The sequence below is a fragment of the Schistocerca piceifrons genome, chromosome 8 (genome assembly GCF_021461385.2).
Source record: "Schistocerca piceifrons isolate TAMUIC-IGC-003096 chromosome 8, iqSchPice1.1, whole genome shotgun sequence".
Classification (NCBI taxonomy): domain Eukaryota; kingdom Metazoa; phylum Arthropoda; class Insecta; order Orthoptera; family Acrididae; genus Schistocerca; species Schistocerca piceifrons.
Window position 1 is genome coordinate 6,196,961 of NC_060145.1, and position 25,419 is coordinate 6,222,379.

Consider the following 25,419-nt stretch of genomic DNA (forward strand, 5'->3'; position numbering starts at 1 on the left):
TGGCTAGCAGAACTGCAAAGATTTCTCATTTCAGGGCACGAACGAGAAGTAGTCGAAGCCCTGGCAAAGAATGTAATTCAGTTGCCCTGAAACGAGAAATGTCCTGCCCACTATCCTTCCCACTCGTCCCACAGTGGTATTCCGCCATCCATCAAACATACACAATATACTCATCCATCCTTACACAACCCCAGCTCCTAACCCCATATCTCATGGCTCAGGAATTTAATGACTTTTTTATTAAATCAGTTGAGGAAGTAGGAAGTGCTATAATTAAACCTGAAATCAGCTCATCACAATTACTGTCAAAAAATGTTGCTAGGTCATCAACAAACACAAGTACTTTCAATTTTTCTGAGGTCTCACTTGGTTTTGTGTTAAGAACAGTGAAGCAGTTAAAATCATCAGACAGTGTAGACATATATGACCTGTCTTGTAACATGCTGAAGAAAGTAATAGACTGTATAGTTTACCCCCTAACATATTGTATAAACTAGTGTAAACTGGAGGGTTTTTTCCCTGATGAGCTTAAACTGTCTAGGGTAGTTCCAGTACATAAGAAAGGAGATAAAAATTCTGTCTCAAGTTACAGGCCAATATCCATAGTCCCAGTTTTTTCAAAAGTTCTAGAATGCATAATTTACCAACAATTATCTGTTTACTTTGATAACATAGGATTAATCAGTGGATCACAGTATGGCTTTAGGAAAAACCTGTCAACCATTGATGCCATAGACAATGTTGTTAAATACATCCATCAAGTATCTGAAGATAAATGCTTTGCTCAAGTGACTTTCTGTGACCTAAGCAAAGCCTTTGAGTGTGGAGAACATACACTACTACTCGAAAAAAATGGACTTTTATGATGTTAAAGGTAACAGCCTTAAGCTATTAAAATCATATTTACAAAACTGTAAGCAAGCCGTCTATGTTGGGAAAGAAATGTCCAGTATAGAACAAGTTAAGGTAGGTGTTCCGCAGGGATCCATGCTGGGCCCTTTCCTTTTCCTAATAATAATAGATGATGTGCTGTCATTTATTAAATCCAGAACAGTACTCTATGCTGATGATACAACGTTTCTGAATAGCAGTGATGAGCTTAATAGCCTTAAAACATGTGTTACAGAGACAATTGAGCAAGCTCCACACTGGTTTAAAGCAAATGGGTTCTTGCTTAATGAAAGCAAAACCCAGCAGATGGTATTTAGTTTAAAAGACAAGTTTCCATCAGATGATCCTAGTTGTGTTAAATTTTTGGGGGTATATATTTGGATGACAAACTTTCTTGGAATCCACATATTAAGTATATTAGTGGTAAATTGTCTAGGGAAATATATTTGTTAAGGCAATTAATGCACTGTGTACCTGAAAATTTTGTTAGAGTATCTTACTATCATTTTTCCAAAGCATCATATCCTATGGTATTATTTTATGGGGAAACTCCACTTGTGTGCATGATATACTATTGCTGCAAAAGAAAGCTATTAGGGTAATTAACAGGCTCACCATACAAGGCTCATTGTAAACCTTTGCTTACTCAACAAAAAATCATGACAGCAATAAACCTATATATTTAATATGTTTTAATCTACACAAAAAAGAACTTACCTAAAGTAAAACGCAGGGCAAATATACATTATTGCAGCACTAGGACAAACAGCTGTATCTATACGCCTTACCACAGACTGTCAAAATCAGTTAACAGTTATGAACTTATGGGCCACAAATTATTTAACAAACTTCCACAAGCTATACAAAATTTAGCAGAGCAACAATACAAACAAAACACTTTGTGACTGCTTAGTTGTAAACCCATTCTACAATATAAAGGATTTCATGACCTGTGATATTAAACTGTAACGTTAATAACAATTCTGTTATTTTATAGCATGTACTGTATCGTATTATGTGTATGACTTTGTCTATTGCTGTAATGGCTTAAAGACAATAAAATTATTATTATTATTATTATTATCATATCCCTGTAATAGATCCAGATGGAAGACCTGTCCCATACATCCTCCTACCACCACCTGCTCCAGTCCACTCGCAAAGATTACCTATCCCATCAAAGGCAGAGCTACTTGTGAAACCAGTCATGTAATCTACAAGCTCAGCCGCAACCACTGTGCTGCATTCTATGTGGGCACGACAACCAACAAGCTGTCTGTCCGCATGAATGGCCACCCACAAAGTGTGGCCAAGAAACAAGTGGACCATCCTGTTGCTGAGCACTCTGCGCAACACAGCATCCCCCATTTCAATGACTGTTTCACACCCCGTGCCATGTGGATCCATCCCACCAACACCGGCTTTTCTGAATTGTGCAGGTGGGAACTCTCCCTGCAATATGCTCTACGTTCCATAACCTTCCCGACCTCAACCTTCGTTAGTCATTTTTCTCACCCATCCAGCCCCTTCCCTGTTCCCATTCCAGCACTACACAGCCCTCATTCCACCGACACACCCAGCCTTTTTTACTTGTCTCTTTTTCTGTTACGCCTCCCCACCCCTACTTCTCCCTAGGTCTCCTTCTAACATGCCCACTGCACCTAGCTGCCCTACTCTCTCTCTCTGCCTCATCCTTGCATGCTCCCCAGCAGCACCTCAATGTCCCCCACCACTACCCTGCTATCCCACCCCCTCCCACCCCCAGCCTCCTCCTTGCCCCCACCCAGTTGCAACTCCCATCATGCACTGTTGCTGCTGCTCACAGTGGGGCTTCAGCTGTCAGAGGTTGCAGTCGTGTGTGTGTGTGTGTGTGTGTGTGTGTGTGTGTGTGTGTGTGTGTGTCATTAGCCAAAAGCTTATATTGTGACAGTCTTTTTGTTGCGCCTATCTCTGAGTCAGCATCTCCGCTATATAGCAAGTAGCAACTTTGCTTTTCATAATCTTGTCAGGTTCTTATTTTACAATCAAGAACCTGGACGTGTGTGTGTGTGTGTGTGTGTGTGTGTGTGTGTGTACACTAATGACATCCAGTCAACTAATGACATATAGTGATATATCTTTCTTGATGTACCAACTACATCACTGACAATTTGCAGTTGAAACAATCTTACGTTTAATCCAGAACTTGTTACACATCCTTGTATGCATAGCTTGTTCCACATCCCTGTAAGCTGTCCTTCATGATGGGTTTTACAGAACACACTGAGTAGATAAATTAATGAATGAAGAGAAATAAACATTAGTCCAGACAAAACTCCACTAAGTTCGCACAAACCTAATACAACAGAGATAATAATAATAATAATAATAAGTTATCCAGCATGGTGTCCAGTACAGTTGTTTATAGTGAGGAAGTGAACAAAAGTTATAGTTGTGTGGTGAAAAACGGAACATACGTAAATTATAACAGTGAAATAGTGAAGCTAAATGAACGTGTATCAAGCCTGCAATTAATTGTAGATGTACTAAGGCGGAACATTGCGCATTTAGAAAATGAAAATGCCGAACTGAAAAAGGCGCGTAATATCCCGATCGCCAAAGCAAGTAAAACACGGAACTGGGAGCACAGGACTGGCATGATCATGGAAGAAAGAAGCGAAAAGGTGATAAATACAACTAATGGAACAAACTACGGCAATAAAAGCAGTTTCAGTGTCCTACCTACAATAAACGAGTGCTCTGAAGTGGATATAGGCCTACAGGCAGAAACAACAAGGCAACATATGTTTACTAGGCCAAAAAGGGTTGGTCGTGTGAAACCCAGTGACTGTAGAATTCCTGTGGTAACAAAAAACCGTTTTCATGCACTAGATTCAGATATGAACGTGGAATCCACGGAAAACTGTGATGACAACAACACGCCGAATCTATATAGTGACAAGCACATGAGCAGAAACTTCCGCAATAAACGTGAAGACAAACTCAAAGTGAAAATATTCTCTGATAGCCACGGACGTGAGATCGCAAAAATACTACGTTACAGTCATTGTATACAAGCAACTAGTATTGTCAAACCAGGTGCACCCATTCAAGAACTCACTAGAAACATAGAAACTGAAAATGATCATCATATTGGTGTCATAGCTGGAGCCAATAATGTATATAAAAACGACCTCCACAGTGCAACACGAAACCTTAAGGCAATACTAAATTCAACACAAGAGAAATCAGTTTTTGTAGTCAGAATTCCACATAGGCATGACCTTTCGGAATGGTCATGTGTGAACGTGGAAATCATAAAAGCAAACAGGCAATACTCAAAGATTTGCAGGGCCTACCAAAATGCATATTTTATAAGTATGGACTCCTTGCAAAGAGACTGTTACACGAGACATGGCATGCACCTTAATAACAGAGGCAAGAAGATTCTGTGCCAAAACATCAGCATGATACTGAAAGCATCTGACAACCAAGAAGTAATTGCTGCTCTTCCTGTTCCTTGCTTGACGCAAGCAGAGCCTGGAGAAATGGTTACTTCTATTGCAGCAGTAGAAGTAGAGGTGGAAGCAGCAATTATACCTACACACATAACGCTGCAGCAGCAGTACCTGCCACACTTCATCTACAGGATTCAACAGCAGCAGAAGATGAAGCAACATCCAAATCTCCACTGTCACCAGTTGCCACAACAATGCCTACAGCAGCAGCAGCAGTACCTATCACACTTCACCAGCAAGATTCAACAGCAGCAGAAGAAGAAGCAACCACTTTATCTCCTCAGTCACCAGATGCCACAACAGTGCCTCCACACACCATAACAGCAGTTCCATCAATTCCTGTCGTAGCAGCCTCATCTACAATATCATCACAAGGAGGGAAGAGTAGGCATACAACAGTAGATGTGCTACCACTCCAAGTGAACAATTTTTTAGTAAAAGGCAACAAGAGGCGGAAATCCAAAAGATAAGCCCTGAAAAAGGTTTGAAAACCAATCACCATAGTGTTCAGTGTGTAAGCAATAAGAGCATGGATTTTAAAATATGTTACCATTACGTTCAAGGCTGAAAGATAAAGAACTTATCATAAATGAGTTTGGTCTTGATAACCAGTTTGATATTTTTCGTCTGAGTGAACACTGGGCTAATGAGAATGAACTTGCTGTTGCCAAATTTGACAATTTTAGTATAGTAAATAGCTACTGTAGGAAAGAGAACATTAGAGGTGGTGTGGCAATTTATTCCAACCAGTCACTCAATTGTACAATAACCAAACTAGACCTAAATTCCTTGTGTGATGAACAGCACTTTGAAGTTACGGGTATAATCATTAATAGTCATAAGCTAATAGTAGTATCCATGTACAGATCACCAAAGGGAAGCATTAACATATTTTTAGAAAAAATGGACATGCTATTGAGTGAATTAAGTAATATTAAATGGCTACACTATGATATTGCAATAGGAGGTGATTTGAATGCTGATTTTGATCTTACTAAATGTAAGGGTAGTGTTGCAGATCTGGAAAACTTACTAAGACAATACAATTTACATCATGTTAATAACAGGCCCACAAGAAACAAAGCATGTTTAGACAACATCTTTGTAAACTTCAAGACCACTGAAAACACATGCGAAGTTGTAGTGTTCCCATTCTCTGACCATGACTCCGTATCTCTAAATTATGCAAGTGAAATTCCCCTCAATAGGAGCAATGCAAACAGACCTGTCCCAACAGTTGTGATTACCAGACCCGTAACTGAGGATAAAATTAACACATTTCGTAATTCCCTTGCTGACAGAGACTGGTTTGGCCATTGTAGTGTCGATCGACATTACACTTCAAGTAATGACCTGCCAGCCAAAATAATATTTGATAGATTTTTTAATGCATTCTTGACCCTATTTAACTATAGTATTCCCATAAAGAAAATCAAAATAATGGACAGCAGCCACAAATCCAGATCTCAAAACACACAAAATATATGGTACACTAAACAGCTGACAGATCTAAAGAAACAAGTTTTGTTGCTGTACAACATATACAATAGTATGAAGTCTGACTGTGCCAAATCAGCCTATGTGGAATGCAGGAGTGAATACAAAAAAGCCATCCTGCAGGCCAAAAAAACCTACAATGCCAACAGCATACATAATTCCACCAATAAGCACAAAACCGCTTGGAAAGTAATTAACAGTGCTGCCACAGATACTAAAAAAGACAAAATTAATATCCCACCACAAACACTCAATGAGTTTTTTATTAATTCAGTGAAAGAAATAGGAGACAATTATCAAACCAGACATTAGACCATCTGAGTTACTCTCCCAAAATGGGGGTAGACAGTCACTAAATACAAGCATGCTAACCTTCTCCGAAGTAACGCCTAGATATGTACAAGGGGTCATAAAACAACTGAAATCATCTGATAGCTTAGATATATATGGCATATCATGCAACCTGCTAAAAAAAGTGTGTGATTGTATTCTGTACCCTTTAACCCATTGCATAAACAAGTGCTTACTTGAGGGATATTTTCCTGATGAGTTAAAACTGTCTAGGGTCGTCCCAGTATACAAAAAGGGAGATAAAGACTCTCCATCTAGTTACAGGCCTATTTCAATAGTACTCGCATTCTCCAAGGTAATAGAATGCATCATGTACCAACAATTATCATCTCACTTTGAGAATCTAGGATGCTACACAATATGGGTTTAGGAAGAATCTGTCAACCATTGATGCAATCAACACGGTAGTCAGTTACATCCTCAAAGTTTTTGAGAACAAAGGTTTTGCTCAGGTCTCATTCTGTGACCTAAGCAAGGCCTTCGACTGTGTTGAGCACACGCCACTACTAGAGAAACTCGAATTCTACGGCATCAAAGGAAACAGTCTCAGACTATTAAAAGCTTACCTCAACAACCGTAAACAGGTAGTTTGTGTTGGTAAGGAAATGTCAAACATAGAAAATGTTAAAGTAAGTGTGCCTCAGGGATCTGTACTGGGGCCCTTCCTGTTCCTGATAATGATCAATGACCTCCCCTCGTTTATTAGATCCACCACTGTCTTGTATGCAGATGATACGACTTTTCTTCATAGCAGTAACAATCTTAAAACCTGTGCTGAAAATACACTCACTAATGCAGCATATTGGTTCAGAGCAAATGGTTTCCTCCTAAATGAATATAAAACTCAGCAGATAATCTTCACTCTAAGAGACAAGCCACTATCTGATGACTCTAGTTCTGTTAAATTCCTCGGAGTTTATTTAGACGAAAAATTATCCTGGGGCCAACATGTACACTATATTAGTAGTAAGCTATCTAGAGTAATTTATTTATTAAGACAACTCAGAAATTGTGTACCTGAAACATACATCAGATCATCTTATTTTGCATTTTTCCAAAGTATAATATCCTATGGCATTATCTTGTGGGGTAACTGTAGTCATATACATGACATCCTATTATTGCAGAAGAAAGCCATTAGGATAATTACAAATTCTTCACATAAGGCTCACTGCAAACCCTTATTTACCAAACAAAAAATTATGACTGTAATAAACCTCTATATATACAATGTCTTAATCTTTACGAAGAAGAACCTACAAGATGTGAAACGTAGAGAAAGTGTACATTGTTACAACACAAGAAGCATCAAACACATATACACGCCTTACCACAGACTATCAAAATCAATAAATAGCTATGAAGGCACAGGGCACAAACTATTTAATAAGCTGCCACATGCCATACAGGATCTTCCTGAACATACATTCAAAGAAAGACTGCATGAATGGTTTATTGCCCACCCATTCTATGATATCAATGAATTCTTCAGCTGTAAAATGCAGTAATCCAACAGATGACCCACTGTACATTTATTATAATATAAGCTAAAATATTTCAGTAGTCAATACCTTATCACACTGTATTATAAATTGTAGCTTCATTTGACGTTGTCAATTGCTGTAACGGCCTAAAGACAATAAAATCTTTATTATTATTATTATTATTATACAACAGAGATGTTGCAAGTGCTCAAATGTACAAGTTCCGAGACTGAGATCACTTTTCTCCATGGCACATAACGTTTCACCAACTAACCACAAAGTAGTTGGGTGGTTGCTAAAGCATGTCCCAAGCTTGCCATTACAGAGGAATCAAGGCACACGTCACTATCTAATTCGGGAAATCTAGTTTACAGAAACTCTAATTCATACAACAAAGAATGAACTTCATAATGTTTCCACCACTTACCACCACCAAGGAATCATATGGAAATTATAGCATGTTATAGCTGTGGTGAGCTTCACAGCCAACCGCCTTTCCCCCCCCGAACTCCCTTTCCGCCAACCCCAACCCCCCCCCCCCCAGCCCCTGTTACTCCCCCCCCCCCCTTCACCCCCCCCCCAAAAATTAATTACAGCATTTGGTAATCAAACAAAAGTTAAAAGCCAATAACTGTTGTTAGAAGATTACCAGACTCTAGCACTTTTAGCAGTCTTGAACTTTTATCTGGTTGCTTGCTACTCTTTAGAGGTTACTCTTTACATTATTTGTATTACAACATCTGCAAGTGTCTCAGCACTACATTCCCAACAACTTTATACAAGAAACAACAACCAATGCAAAAACATATAAGTTACCTTTTATTGAAAATGGCAAGCTCTTACCTGCCTCTTCAGCTTGAGATCGTTGTGGAGGAGTTCCTGAACTAGCCGCTTCCTGAGTCTGAGGAGTTTTCTTCTCTGTAAGATATCATACAAGATTCCAAGCATAGAAGTCATATTATCACAAAAACAATTACAGAGTTCAACATTTAGTATACTCTTTCATCATGAATAAAACCAAAACTAGTGTATCAAATGATTAAAAACTATTGTATCAAATGATTATCCTCACTTTGGATTTCTAATATTACTAAAACACAAGACAATGGCCGTACAGTTTTCCTCCTCAAATCATTTTGATAATGGGAATTCCAGGAGGGAAACGAAAAGCAATAGAAGAAAGCCAACCAACGACAGGGATATGATTTATGAGTGGTAAATAGACACACAAAAGATAAAAAAAACATAAAAAATGAAAGTGAACCATACACAATGTCTTTAATTGCTGAAGTGCCACTTCAGATCACTTTAAAAAGAAAGCAGAACACTGCTTTGGGACCAAAAATTTGATTTGCAGTTTGTTCCAGAACAATCAGATTATCCAAGTTTGATCATACAGGGGCTATCTTGGAATCACAAGGCTTTCAAATAATATTCATTTAGTCTGTTTTGCTTAAAAAATATATTTATTTATGATAATACATAGTTTACATTGGGGATTTCATTGTTTCAATTATGTTTTGAAGATCACATTGCTTAGATGTTGGCTATCTACATTTATGAACGATTCTAGCCAATCCTGAAAATTCAGAATATCATCAATTGGCATTTGATGCGGAATATGAATGATTTCCTGCTCAGCTGTCATTTTCAGATCTTCTATGCAGTCTGGCTAGTTAACATATACTCAGGACTTGACATGTCCCCATAAAAAGAATTTAAATAAGCTTAGAGCAGCGAAGGGAGGACACCAGTGGAGGAGACTGTCAGATCTGGAGATAATGAGGACCGGAAACTAATTTTGTAGGGCAGTCACTGTATTATGAACTGTGCACATAGGTGCACCATCTTGCTGAAACTGTACACTGTCCAGCTGGGATGTCACGAGTACTGGGAAGCAGGAGACTTGAAGAATCATAGTGAAAGACTTGTAGCATGAGAGCACACTCTATGTATTTGGGAGTAAGTGCTTTGTTGACAGAGCCAGGTGGCTTCTTATTCATTACATAGCCAGCTATGTTGAAATTTTCAATCCGTCCACAATAGGTTGCAGTCCAGAATAGGTTGGTGGGTGAGAATATTAAACGGCTGCAATGTCAAACTGTGTCCATGTCACAAACTCACTGTTTATGAAAAATCACCAGAGAGAGACATGTAGTGGTTCCGCCTGCTTTATTTTCTTCATTTGTTGTCCTCGGTGTTAACGTACTGTGTTGATACACTGGCTGAAAAATGGGGTTTGTAATTTGGACACTGACTATAGTAAATAATGTAGCCAACAGGTACACATTTGCGTTTCACCGTAGTTTAATTTCACTCTTCACAACCCCCATATACATATTTAATACGGCCAGTGAACAATTGTTTAACTCTTCATAAGCCTCATTAATAGTTTGCAGGCATACCTCCACATACTGCTACAATAGTTTACTGTTGAACTTCTAGGAGCAGTAAAACCTAACCACAAAGTTCACAGTTCCTGAAGAATAATCAGGTACATGTGGAGCAGACACTGTCATTGTTTTTACAAACAGCCTAACTGTTTAACACTTATTCCACAGTTAAGCTGAAGCATTGTTGTCGTTCTAATAAACACAAGTCTCTCATCTGAAACTCAGCCATGGCCTGACTATTTTGTGACCAAAAATCGGGCCTTATATATCCTCACAATAATAGGTACTGAAATTACACATTGTTCAAAGTTACAGTTACAAAAATTACAATTAAAATTCAACTCGTTAAATTAACTGAATAAATCGAAAAATTGTGTTTTTTTAATAGTTTCTTCTACTGCAAGAGTCAGGCAGAATTATTTGTTTAAATTATGAAATTAACATACATTGTTACACAAACAATACTTTTGACAAAATTGTTAATTACTTTGGAATTAATTAAAGGCTGGCTTTGCTAATATGTTTTTGAGTAGAGCTAAATACATACTTTAAGATTACTAGTATTTTGTTTTGCAAATGTTTATAATTAGTATAGAATTTATATGTGTTTATATGCCAACAACAGAATTTAAGTTACGAAAAAATTACTGATTCCACCCTATAATGTAAGTATTAACTAAGAATAGTCAAAATAGTTAAAAAATCAATTACATACATAAAACTAAGCACAAAATTAGAACTGGTATTACATTCTTTAAAACTGAGGGCCAACCTTTTCCTTTTATGAAAATGCAGATTATATTCACGTATGTTAATGGTAATTAGTTAAAAGCGAAAAAACAAATTTAAGGAGGCAGATGGCAAAACAAGAGAGGAAGAAAAAATATCCCAGCTTGTTTTGTCACAGACTGTACAGTGCTTCACATTCAATGACATTGCAGCAACTAAACTTCTGCCTTTAATGGACAAATCAAGGCATCCTCCATTCTCTGAAGTCAATCGCTCAGCTGTACTACCCAATTCAAAAATATGACAGACCCTGCATAATGAACTGAAATTATAATTGGGAAGTATTCTTCCTCCCAAAATGAATGCAGCACAGAAGTTCTGAATCCATTATCAGACATTCCTCACACATCTAGTGATTGTGTAAGGTCAGTCATAAACTGCAAAGTCACAGAGAATGCACACGTACAGGTGTATGCAGTGGTATACATCCCCCACCCCCACTGCCAATCAACCATGGCTCTTGCTGCAGATGGGAAGTAGAGCAGGGTTGTGTTGTGTGCTTCAATGACACATCTCAGCTACTGTAGGTGCAAAGACAACAGAGAGGTAGCTGCCGAGAGGCCAGACTCAGTTGTGGTGACTGAAGAGGAGCAGGAGGCCTTTCTGTAGTTGCATTCCTGACTGATCTGGCATTGTTACATTACCCAACAATGTTATGTTGGAAAGGTGGCACAGCTGAAAGCAAGAAGCTACAGATGTTATATTTCCAGAGTACATGAAACTGTACTGTAAGTTTAATGGTGATGACATCTTCCTCAGAAAAATATTCCAGAGATAAAATATTCTCCTATTCTGTTCTGCAGATGTGGGCTACTCAGGAGGAAGTTATCATCAGAAAAACAAATCATGTGCTCTATGGGTAGGAGTGTACAGAAAGGTAGACAATTAAAGATATGTGATCTGGATATCTTGAAATAATTGTATAAATACGTTACAGTTCTTGAAAAAAGGGATGCATAGATTGTAGTTTCATTTATGAAAAATTAGCGAAGTGCAGTGGCAGGAAGAACAGGATGTCTGGTCAGGTACCAACACAAAATCAAATAATGATAATGCAGGAGTAGATGTAATAATGAATAAGAAAATAGGAACCCATGTGAATTAGAATGAACAGCATTGGAAATAGATTATCATACCCAAGATAGGCATCAAGCCAAATCCCATCATGGTAGATCAAGCTCCACAGATGAAAGAGATTGAAAAATGTATGATGAGATAAAAGAAATCATTCAGTGTGATAAACTCTGCCCCAACATGCCTCAGAAGGCCCGATTGTACCGACTGACCATTGTGTGATCCTCAGCCAGTAGGCATCACTGGATGCAGATATGGAAGAGCACGTGGTCAGCACACTGCTCTACCAGCAGTTGTCAGTTCTCGTGACTGGAGACACTACTTCTTAAGTAGCTCCTCAATTAGCATTACTATGGCTGAGTGCACACCAACTACCAACAGCACACGGCAGATTCAACAACTACGCTTGGCAGATAAGAACGGTCACCCTTCCAAACAAAGTGCTAGCCAAGCCAGTGCTTAAATTCAGAGATCTGACTGAAATCCCCGTTAAAATTGTGGAAAGGTATTTGGCATTCAGTAAGATAAAGGAGTGCAAAATGTAATTGTGATGCAGGGATGGAATTCAGTGGTATGGACAAGGAGAGAAGGAAGAATACATTAAAAGTACTATCTATCCCCTCACTTTACATATATGAGATGGTGGTGTTCCTATATAGAAATCAACATACACTAGACAATTTCCGTTTTGACCACAACTACAGCACTCGCCACAGAGATAACTTCAAACTTCCAACACATCGTTTAAAACTTTATGCCCAAACGCCAGAGTATATGGGGTTAAAAATTTTCAATAAAATAAAAGGCAGTAATATATTTAAAATGGAGATTGGTTCACTGAAAAGATTGCTCTTTACTCTCCTGGTGGAAAAGTGTTATTATTCTGTCGATGAATTCATTGAGGACAGCTTCACAATCTGAACACAGGGATTGTAATACATTTATTATTTTATGTACATGTGTAGCTGTAACTTAGAAATGTAAAATATAATGTAAACTTTTGTAGTTCTCTTAAAAAAGTGAAAAAAGTTTCTTTTGTAAACCTTGACATGTCTCCTGTACATCAAATCAAATGATTTGAAAATTGTATGTAATGAGATGAATAAACCACATAACACATAACATAACACTGATCATCATAAAAATAGCTGCACCCAAGAGGACCCAATCAATCCACTGCAAACATTAAGTTCCCAGCTAGTCAAGTTCAAAAGGGGCCACATTGTGGGACTGCGGGAGAGTCGGTGGTCCTATCATCGTAATGTGCACCACACTGGTTACACAGAAACCAACATTGCCCATTGCTGGTGGCAGGGATCATTCAAGTAGGCTGCCCTGACTGTCATGACACCTGGCACTCTCAGTCCCTCAGTATCATACCCTACATGCACGATATTTGGCAACATCAGATATGAGGACCTGCAGACTGGCAGTGGGTTATTTTTAGTGATGAGTCCTGCTTCTGCCTCAGAAGCAACGACCATTGGGTCCATGTCTGGAGGCCTAGTAGAGAGCAAAAAGCAGTTTGTGGTCTCCCATCGTGCATCCTGCCAGTCTGATGTGAAGGTGTGGGGAGCAATATCCTATGGTGCTCATGTGTTCCTCAAGGGCTCCATGACCGCTGAACGAGATCCTGCAACTGGTGACTCTGCCATTTGTGAACGCCGATGCCCATCGCCTATTTCAACAGGACTACACTAATCCTCACACCACTGCCACCTTCCAAGCACGCCTTGCAACTGTGGATACTCTGCCATGGCCAGCCACATCACCTGATCTCTCACCTATAGAGAATGTGTGGGATGCCATGGAGTGCATTTTAAAAAGAACAATTTTACTCCAAAAACAGGTGATTCTTTAAAAGTATGCGAACAAATTTTCTTTGTAAAAGTTGTACCTCTTTCTTTAATTAATGCTATAAATCAAACACTGCTCTCATGAAAAAAGGGAATGTTCAAGATATTAAAACATTCAAAAATAAGAATTAACTGATGAAGTGACCACTGCATCTACCAAAGTATAAAATAAGAAATGAATTTTAATTACATACAATTTTTCTGTGACTTATGTCATAATAAAAGGCTCTCAAAAGCCAAACACACAACAAAACTAAAATCACTAATAGTGATATCTACACAATCCAATATGAGATATCTACTTATCCTGAATCCAGAACTGTTTACTATACCAAGCTGTCTTTTTCCTCCATATATAGTGAGAGAATGTGCTCACTAGGTAAAACCATAACTTTTTGAAAGGACAATTTAAACTGTGTTGTTACAATTGATTTTAAAATAGAGCATTGATTAGAAACTTACAGCAGATTAAGACTGTATGCCGGTCCAACACTTGAACTCTTTGCCTGTGCTCTACCGACTGAGCTACCCAGGCATGACACACGATCTGTCCTCAAAGCTTTACTTCTGCCACATATCATCTCCTATCCTCCAAACTTCATAGAAGCTCTCCTGCAAAACTTGCAAGACTAAAGCACTTGCCGCTAAAGGCACAGGTCCCCAGTCTGAGTCTCAGTTCGGCACACAGTTTTAATCTGCCAGGAAGTTTCACGTTACTTTGATAATTTGGTGTAAAAAGGCTGTTTTTAAATACATCATTAATACTTTTATAGTAAATATGTACACAAGATGCAAATCCCTCCATCATTTTTGTCCAAGCGATGTCCACTTCCTCAGATCGCAGAACATCACTTTTGTCAATTTACCATGTTCTCTGAATGTACACCAACAATCTAAAACTATGTTTTAATGATATGCTGCTATTTTTGCTGATGTTGTCCATGTGGTTACCCTCAACTAGTTTCCACACTGGACACAGTTAGCCAATGTTGGAAATAAATAATGCTCCTCTCAGGTCATCTGTATAGCAGCAAAGCCTGTTTTTCTGATTTGTCCATAATGTAATACACATGAAAACCCGGCCGAATAATTTAGTTGGTCATATGATCCAGCACGGAAATGTCCATGATCCAAAGTCATGTATGCATTTCTATAAGTGTCTTTGGATGGCAACACTTACTGACCATCACTCACTATCCTACAGCCCTACATGGTGAGCAACTATCTAATGTTCTAATGTACCTTAACTTTCACATATATTGCTATTAGTCTGTCACTCAGAACCACAATGATCTCTCTCTCTCCTCCTCCCCCCCCCCCCCCCCCCCCCCCCACTCCTGCCAACCAAAGCCAGAGTGCTTTGATTCTAGCTCTGCCATGACAACTGATGCTGTTATTATAGATGGGGTCCATTTTATTGGAAAATTTCCACCTTCGATTTCTTTAAAGCACTGCAAACCCTGTCTTGTGGAAGCAGCAATCATGACATCTTCAGTGCACAGCAAGGTGCACTGTATGGTCAGCTTCAGACAATATGTAACGGTTTTTTTATCAAAATAATTGTTACAGTACCAAATCTTGGTACACCCTGTTACTATAAAGCTGTCAGTTAGGCCAAATTGACAGAACACTCAGGTTTTCACATCCATTGATTGCATTTTGACACTGCAGTGCATCATTATCATGGCAGAACTGCACTAAACCATTTAGGAAATAACATGGTCAAAGACCTTCACCAAATCTAGGAAGGCTATGTATTTGGTGTGGATTTTTCTTAGGTTATCCAGTAGGTTCACAGCTGTCAATATAGAATTAGCTGAATAACAGCATACTGGTAGGTAGGGAGCTGGAAGTGGTACGGGCATGTTGGGTCAGGTATCTTTCAAATGTATGAGCTGATACCCAAAATATCTGAGAATTTAATTGTAATGGTCAAATTAGTAACAGTGTGACATTCCGCCGCTAGGTGTCTCAAGGAACATGTCTTAACTACTATAGCACACAGTTGTGTCATCTTTGGTGCATGCAGTTGAGAGTTGTAGTGGTGCATGTGAGTATATGTTTCAGTGATTCTGCGAATTGTGAAATGTATATTGTGAAGGAACAATGGATTTGCATCAAATTCTGCTTCAAATTGAAGTAAACTGCAGCTGAAACCCACCACATGCTGACAGACACATTTGGTGAGAGTGCACTGAGCCAAGCAAGAACATTTATGTGGTTCAAGCATTTCAAGGAAGGCCAAGAATCAGTGGAAGATGACAAACATTCTGGTCAACCTTCAACATGCACAACAATGGAAATGATCATGAAAGTGTGTGACGTAATTCACGAAGAATGAAGGTAGACAATTCACAAGGTTTGTAACAGACCCAGGCTGTCATACAGTACATGTCAATGAATTCTAGCTGAACTCAACACGAAACAAATTGCAGCGAAGTATGACCCTTGCCTTCTCAGCATTGACCAATGAAATCTCAGGATTCAGTCTTGCACTGAGCTGCAACAAAAGAGTTCAAGAGTGTCCAAAATTCTTATCCAGAGTCATAACAGGTGATGAATCTCAATGGAAAATGCTATCTTCTCCCAGGGCCGAAAAAAGTTCAACAAGTTCACAGCAACATGAAGACAATGCCGGTCATTTTTTTTTTTTTCAACTTTCGGGGAGTAGTGCGTAAGGAGTCTGTTCCACCTGGTCAGACTGTCAACAGGCAGCTTTACTGTGAGACTTTGAGGCAACTGAGGGAAAATGTTCAGTGCAAACAGCCAGAGTTATGGAAAAAGAAAGACTGGTTGGTACACCATGAAAACGCACCCATTCGCGCCGTGCTCAATGTGAAGGAATTCCTGGCCAAAAACAACATGACACTGGTCTCCCACTCTCCCTACTCATGAGAGAAGGGTGATGTTTTGACTCAAAAGAAAACATCCAAATGGAATCACAATGGGTCCTGAATACTCTTCACCTTGCAGCCTTCCAGGAGTGCTTCCAAAAAGGGAAAAAACCCTGGAATCATTGCATATATTCCCGAGGTAACTACTCTGAAGGTGATGGAGAACATTAAGATGTAAGTAAGTTTTCTAATTTTACAATGAGATTTTCAGATATTTTGGGTAGCAACTCACAATTTTATGTAACAAAAAAACAAACTGGACAGTAGTTGGATTTTGAACCATCAAATGGATACCAAGCAATGATGGAGTTGCTTCAAAAGTCTCAAAGTACATAATCTAGCCTTCAAGTCTTTCATGCTGTTCAGTACTATGGTTACTTCCACAACACTAATTTATGCAATTGGCCTGAAGTGATTACCGTATGTACTCAAATCTAAGCCGCACTTTTTTTCCGGTTTTTGTAATCCAAAAAACTGCCTGCGGCTTAGAATCGAGTGCAAGGCAAGCGGAAGTTCTGAAAGATGTTGGTGCGTGCCGCCACAACTAACTTCTGCCATCGAATATATGTAGCACTACACAGGCATGCTTTGTAGGCACAAAGATAAATACTGGCACCAAATCCTCTGCGTCAGTAAATAAATTTAAAAAAAGGTGGGAGACGAGCTTTTTTCTCCACCCCGAGTTTCGACCACTGCATTTTCATACATTATCCAACGAAGTAAATACAAATTCCGTATTGTTCATCTTCGAATGTAGCAGCATTTCAATGTACTACGAACATCCGACTGGCATGACTGTTTGGGATGTTTGTCAATATGGCCAACTCTACTCGTCAATATGGCCAACTCTACGTTCTGAATTTTTTCCTACCTGTGAGAAGAGATGGTTGCTAATAGGAACTTTTATGAATTGTGAATCACATGCAGTATTCTCTTCACCATAAGAATAATACAAATATAAACATTTTGCCATGTATTGTTTCGTGTTTGCTGCTATCTCATTTAAATCCTGTCTGCCTAATAAAACTACGAAACTATAGTGAGACAACAGCAAACGCGGAAAAATACACATATAATGTCAAGTTTATATTCGTATTATTCTTATGCCTAATAGTGATACAGTCAGAAATGAAGCACAGCAATTGACTAGATTTTTAAATCTAAGATGATTAATTTCTGTGCAGAATGTAATGTACTAAAGAGGCGTCTGCAAAGATTTTCAAACGGAGAAAAATTTTCGCCAAACTCTCGTTCAGAACATCTTCTATCATACGCAGTTTATTATTTGGTTCTTGTTGATCATTATCAAAGATAACAGCAGTGTAAGTAACATTATTTTTTTTTTTAATTGTAAGCGGCGGTAGCGCACACAAAAGCAAGCCATGCCGCAAGCAGCGACAGGATGTAAACACGCACTATCAGAATGCGATAAACAATGCATGACACGGTACAGTAATGAATTTTCAGCTTAGAGTGACGTAAGCAGCTATAACAAAGAAAACGGCGCTTATCAGATCAAAGAAAAATAAGCAATCGATTCAAACCAGATGGAGCACGTGAAAAAGGAAGGGTACCCGTATAAATACGGACGGAGTGCTTGACGCATAGCAATGGCTACCTGGTAAAGCTTAACTGCTAAGCTTACGACTCGAACCAAACTATTGTAGCTGTATCGTCATTCATTCGACCTAAATTGTGTCTCATATTACAATGGACCAACTTTGTTTCGATTTGGAGATGCGGCCTAAAACTTTTCTCTCCCCTTGAAATTTGAGTCTCAAATTTCAGGTGCGGCATAGATTCGGGAAATTTTTTTTTCCTTGATTTCGAGTCTCATTTTTCAGGTGCGGCTGAGATTCGAGTGCGGCTTAGATTCGAGTAAATACGGTATTCCATAAATAAGCAATTGTTTTGTATGAAATGTAATAATTGTAAATTTTCTTGCAACACGTTTTTATTTTATCATCATGTACTCTGTCATCAGGACAAAAATAGAATGGTTTGAGGTGATCAGTAGATAAGGTCAGATTTTAACAACTACAGAGGAATTTTTCTGCCTTCAGTGATCTAGATCATCACCACTAAGGCACTAGCTGCTTGAGTGGAGGATCAATTAGATTTTGTCACAGAAGTGATTTACAATCAAAATGAAAAAGATCATTACATAGAAAGTTACATGAAAAACGTTTAAAGTACACTATGAATTTTTTTTCCATTTTGAATGTAAATCACTAATTCAAATTGTGAACGGCTGGACTAGTGACCCCGAATTCTTCTTCCCATTGACATATGGCAGTACTTTTGCTGCTCTGGTTTACCAGCTTGCTTCCCCCTTTGTGTAAGCTAGTTCATTCTCTGCATTCGCTGGTGTTATACCATATCCTGTACACGCACATCGCAGCACTCAGGGTCCCAGCACAAAGTGTCAGTGTCCTGGGGTTTCTTGCATATTTCTTTACCCAGGCAGTCATCAGTAGTATTGACTGGTGTCACTTTGCATTGACTTAGGTTTTACCACACCTTACTTGAGTGCTGATTTCTAAAATGTTATAGGGAACTTCTTTCCTGCTTTTATTGTGTGTACTACTGCATGTAAAAACTTAGTAGCTCTGGTCTCCTGTTCACTTTCAGTGCAACACCTGATGATGGGCATATAAGAGCCCATAACAGAAAAGAACCTTACAACTGAAGCACTACTTTAAGCCTCTGCTTCAACAAATAGTTATTGGACTCACATCCACAATGAGCAAGTTTCAATCTCTGCCTGACTGCACAGAATTAAGTTTCCTGTGGCTTACTAAATTACTTGAAGTGAATGGTATGTTGATCTCTTTGAAAAGACGAGAAATGATATCTTGCTCCATTGCCTCTTCAATACAAATTTGTGCAATGTATCTAAAGGTATCACTGAAAGGACATGAAACTTTATTCATTGTTCTTTCAGACTTTATCATTCATCAGGAAATATATGCCTGGACCACAGTTATGTAGGACACAAGCAGGAAATGAATTGATTATCACACTTCAGTTTTAATATACGAAATAAATTTACTTGCTGTAGTATAAGTCGTGTGAGAAAATAATTTGTTGATAAAAGTAGCCTGCAGCATGTGGTCTTGTGTTTAGCATAATTACCTCTGTATCATGAAGTCCCAAGTTCGATTCCCAACCAAGTTGGAGATTTTTTCCCCTTGCGGACATAGTGTTAGTGTTCTCCTCATCTTTTCATCTCATCATCATCGACATGCAAGTCATTAAAATGGTGTCACATGGAAAGATTTGCACCAAGTAGCGGAATAACACCAGATGGGGTCTCCCAGCCAACAATAGCACATGATCATTTCATTTATGAAAACATGCATTACTTACATGTCACACATCCAGCAATGCATCCCCACAAAATAATAATATCTTCAACAATTCATTCATTCATCAATTCCTCTAGAAAACATCAAGAACATGAGCCTTTAATGTCTTGGACCCAGGCAAGATATACATGAACAAAAGAGAAGCAACATTTAGAAATTTAATATGTACACTGTGTTAACAGTGAACTACCACTATTCTGATTAACCCTAGTTGTGTTTATACTAGTAATAATTTTACATTGGCATCATTATGTTTCAACATGTTCCTGTTCTTTTACCTTTCAATAGTAAAAACAACTTAAAAGACTGTAACCACTATGAGCAATTTCTAGGTCATTGTACTTACTCTTTCCTTTTCCCATGATGGTTCAGCTGATTCTGTAGAACTGAATCTGAAACAACATGAAGATTGCTGCACATTCGTTTTTTCTACAGTACTTCAATGAGTACATGGCTATGAGCTAAACACACAGAAATACTTCAGTGAGTATATGACTATGAGTTAACTCTACACACACACACACACACACACACACACACACACACACACACACACAGAAAGAGAGAGAGAAAGCATGGAACTGTGTAATCTACCTAAAAAGTCTTGTACGACATAGAAGATGTCAAGTAAAACCAATTTTAGTATTTTACAAAAACTGAAATTACTTTACAGTACACATATTTGTTTATCTATGACTTTAATTTTTTGTAACCACCATTAGTGGTACTAACCTCAACAATACCACCCATACAACAGTGCAGGGGATGAGATGTTGCTAATGTCATGCATCTTTAAACTTACAAAGTTCAAAGAACTAGTATTACAAGTAAGTGAAGAATCTACAGATATTATTCAGCCACTGTGTATCACTCCTGTAAATACCATAAAAACAAGATTAATTTGCCCAATTCTGTTCTGTATAAATATTACTCTTGGGGTAGTGTAAGACACGTACAAAAAAATTCTCTTTGTCTATGACAGTAACATCATAGTCACTGATAAAAGTCAGAACTCCTGTCAGAGAAAGCAAATGAAGCCCTCAAGGATGCCTCAACTGGGCAGTAGGTAATAAATTAACACTGAACATAAAGAGAATGAACAGCATGTACTTCAGTATAAAGAGGGGAAGCAACTCTTATCACTTTAAGCATACACGATAAATCTGTATAGAATAGAATAGAATAGAAGTTTATTGTCTCGTAACATACAGTTTCAAGCCATTGACTTAAAAGTACAGGAGACTCATCAAAACACAAAAACTTGTTTACAATTTTCCTTATAATACCAGTAATATAATATAAAGTACTGAATAATTACTTAATTAAGCAACTAACGATTTTTCTTCAAAAGTAACAATCTTTTAAGATTAACAGTCCTAAGTACTTGCTCTCTCCTGCTCAAATTTTCAGGTAGTCATTTATGAATTCTTCTACTGAATAGTAACATTTCTGCACTAGCTTCTCGTATAAGGATTTTTTTCAATGTTTCTAAATTTATGCTGAGCAATTTTCTTCCTTTCACTTTGTTACATATTTTCATACCCATATAATGTAGAGTTTGAGCATAAAGTTTTAAACGGTGAGTGGGCAGCATAAAATTATTTTGATTTCTGGTGTTGTAATAATGTTGAAAATGATTTGCTACAAATAAATCAGAGTTACTGTGTACAAAGATAATCAGCTCATATATGTATAGCGAGGGAACACTTACTATTATCAGATTTTTTAGAAGTGGATGACATGATTTCCTTCGCCCTACATTGCGCATATTTCTAATGGTGGTTTTCTGAAGTTTTAGTATTCGACACATATGGTTTGAGTAACCCCAAAATACAATTCGATACCGTACCTTATTACTGACTCAAAGTAGCTGTGATATACTACTTTTCTTATGCCCATACTGGAAGCATTCTGCAATATTCTCAGCGCATATGCTAGGCTATTGAATTTATTTGCTAGGCACTGTATGTTTGACCCCCATGATAGATTTTTATATAGTTTCATTCCTATGAATTTCATACAGCTAGCTTCCTGCAAATCCTAGTTTCTGTGACTGAGCTGAATATCATTTAATTTTGGTTGTTTTGTTTTAAATTGCATTAACTGAGTCATTTCCTTGTATAATTTTAACCCATTTAAATCAAACCAGTTATCTAAGTTTCCTAAAGTATTTACTACAGTTTGTGAAATTTGATCTGTAATGTCACTTTCAATGATTGAAGATGTGTCTTAGGTGGAGATTTCAATTTACCAGATATAGACTGGGACACTCAGATGTTTAGGACGGGTGGTAGGGACAGAGCATCGAGTGACATTATACTGAGTGCACTATCCGAAAATTACCTCGAGCAATTAAACAGAGAACCGACTCGTGGAGATAACATCTTGGACCTACTGATAACAAACAGACCCGAACTTTTCGACTCTGTATGTACAGAACAGGGAATCAGTGATCATAAGGCCGTTGCAGCATCCCTGAATATGGAAGTTAATAGGAATATAAAAAAAGGGAGGAAGGTTTATCTGTTTAGCAAGAGTAATAGAAGGCAGATTTCAGACTACCTAACAGATCAAAACGAAAATTTCTGTTCCGACACTGACAATGTTGAGTGTTTATGGAAAAAGTTCAAGGCAATCGTAAAATGCGTTTTAGACAGGTACGTGCCGAGTAAAACTGTGAGGGACGGGAAAAACCCACCGTGGTACAACAACAAAGTTAGGAAACTACTGCGAAAGCAAAGAGAGCTCCACTCCAAGTTTAAACGCAGCCAAAACCTCTCAGACAAACTGAAGCTAAACGATGTCAAAGTTAGCGTAAGGAGGGCTATGCGTGAAGCGTTCATTGAATTCGAAAGTAAAATTCTATGTACCGACTTGACAGAAAATCCTAGGAAGTTCTGGTCTTACGTTAAATCAGTAAGTGGCTCGAAACAGCATATCCAGACACTACGGGATGATGATGGCATTGAAACAGAGGATGACACGCGTAAAGCTGAAATACTAAACACCTTTCTCCAAAGCTGTTTCACAGAGGAAGACCGCACTGCAGTTCCTTCTCTAAATCCTCGCACAAACGAAAAAATGGCTGACATCGAAATAAGTGTCCAAGGAATAGAAAAGCAACTGAAATCACTCAATAGAGGAAAGTCCACTGGACCTGACGGGATACCAATTCGATTCTACACAGAGTACGCGAAAGAACTTGCCCCCCTTCTAACAGCCGTGTACCGCAAGTCTCTAGAGGAACGGAGGGTTCCAAATGATTGGAAAAGAGCACAGATAGTCCCAGTCTTCAAGAAGGGTCGTCGAGCAGATGCGCAAAACTATAGACCTATATCTCTGACGTCGATCTCTTGTAGAATTTTAGAACATGTTTTTTGCTCGCGTATCATGTCATTTCTGGAAACCCAGAATCTACTATGTAGGAATCAACATGGATTCCGGAAACAGCGATCGTGTGAGACCCAACTCGCCTTATTTGTTCATGAGACCCAGAAAATATTAGATACAGGCTCCCAGGTAGATGCTATTTTTCTTGACTTCCAGAAGGCGTTCGATACAGTTCCGCACTGTCGCCTGATAAACAAAGTAAGAGCCTACGGAATATCAGACCAGCTGTGTGGCTGGATTGAAGAGTTTTTAGCAAACAGAACACAGCATGTTGTTATCAATGGAGAGACGTCTACGGACGTTAAAGTAACCTCTGGCGTCCCACAGGGGAGTGTTATGGGACCATTGCTTTTCACAATATATATAAATGACTTAGTAGATAGTGTCGGAAGTTCCATGCGGCTTTTCGCGGATGATGCTGTAGTATACAGAGAAGTTGCTGCATTAGAAAATTGTAGCGAAATACAGGAAGATCTGCAGCGGATAGGCACTTGGTGCAGGGAGTGGCAACTGACCCTTAACATAGACAAATGTAATGTATTGCGAATACATAGAAAGAAGGATCCTTTATTGTATGATTATATGATAGCGGAACAAACACTGGTAGCAGTTACTTCTGTAAAATATCTGGGAGTATGCGTACGGAACGATTTGAAGTGGAATGATCATATAAAACTAATTGTTGGTAAGGCGGGTACCAGGTTGAGATTCATTGGGAGAGTGCTTAGAAAATGTAGTCCATCAACAAAGGAGGTGGCTTACAAAACACTCGTTCGACCTATACTTGAGTATTGCTCATCAGTGTGGGATCCGTACCAGGTCGGGTTGACGGAGGAGATAGAGAAGATCCAAAGAAGAGCGGCGCGTTTCGTCACTGGGTTATTTGGTAACCGTGATAGCGTTACGGAGATGTTTAATAAACTCAAGTGGCAGACTCTGCAAGAGAGGCGCTCTGCATCGCGGTGTAGCTTGCTCGCCAGGTTTCGAGAGGGTGCGTTTCTGGATGAGGTATCGAATATATTGCTTCCCCCTACTTATACTTCCCGAGGAGATCACGAATGTAAAATTAAAGAGATTAGAGCGCGCACGGAGGCTTTCAGACAGTCGTTCTTCCCGCGAACCATACGCGACTGGAACAGGAAAGGGAGGTAATGACAGTGGCACGTAAAGTGCCCTCCGCCACACACCGTTGGGTGGCTTGCGGAGTATCAATGTAGATGTAGATGTAGATGTAAATGTAGAAATAAAACTGAGTGAAACTCCATATTAAGTGGCAGATCATTTATGTAAAATAAAAATAAAATGGGACCTAAGATAGAACCTTGGGGTACTCCATGTGAAATGGTTTTCCATTTTGAAGTACAAGTTCCTCTCTCTGATGTTATAACCACTCTTTGCCTTCAGTTGGTTCAATAGGATTTAAACCATTCTAATACCGTGCCCCTAATTCCATACTTCTCCAGTTTACAGAGTAGCAAGGAGTGATTCACACTATCAAAGGCCTTTGATAGGTCACAAAAAATACCTGTGAGATGCAGTGAGTTGTTTTCATCAACAAAATTATTTATAGCAGATACTGTGGTTTTGCCTTTTTGAAATCCATACTGATCTTTTGAGATTATTTTAAATTTCTGTATGAAATTTTGAATTTGTATGGTGACTACCCTCTCAAATATTTTTGACAGTGATGGAAGAAGAGAGACTGGACGATAGTTTCCCATGTGTTCTTTTGCGCCTTTTTTGAATAGTGGCTTAACTACTGTGTACTTCAGTGTGCATGGAAAATAACCTTCTTGAAGGAACTGCTTAACTATTGTAGTTAGTGGCTGTGCAATTATTTTAGAGACTGTTTTTAACACTTCTGTTGGTATTCCATCCCATCCTGCTGATGTTTTATTTTTACTGACAGTATCACATTTTCTATATCTTTTACAG

At 38.6% G+C, this 25,419-nt stretch overlaps 1 protein-coding gene across 2 annotated transcripts in view; it reads right to left on the reverse strand.

Moving 5' to 3' along the window:
- The window catches only part of LOC124712545 (protein argonaute-2-like), a 303,522-nt gene extending 283,029 nt beyond the window's left edge, over positions 1 to 20,493 (reverse strand). Inside the window, exons 1-2 of one of the 2 annotated variants that reach the window (XM_047242853.1) lie at positions 20,441 to 20,493; positions 8,564 to 8,638 (exon numbers count right to left, since the gene is read on the reverse strand). In XM_047242853.1, coding sequence (XP_047098809.1) covers positions 8,564 to 8,638; positions 20,441 to 20,456 — 91 coding nt within the window. In that variant the 5' untranslated portion in view covers positions 20,457 to 20,493. The remainder of the gene's footprint in view (positions 1 to 8,563; positions 8,639 to 20,440) is intronic. The other variant, XM_047242854.1, reaches the window with a different exon arrangement.
- Between the last annotated feature and the right edge of the window lie 4,926 nt (positions 20,494 to 25,419).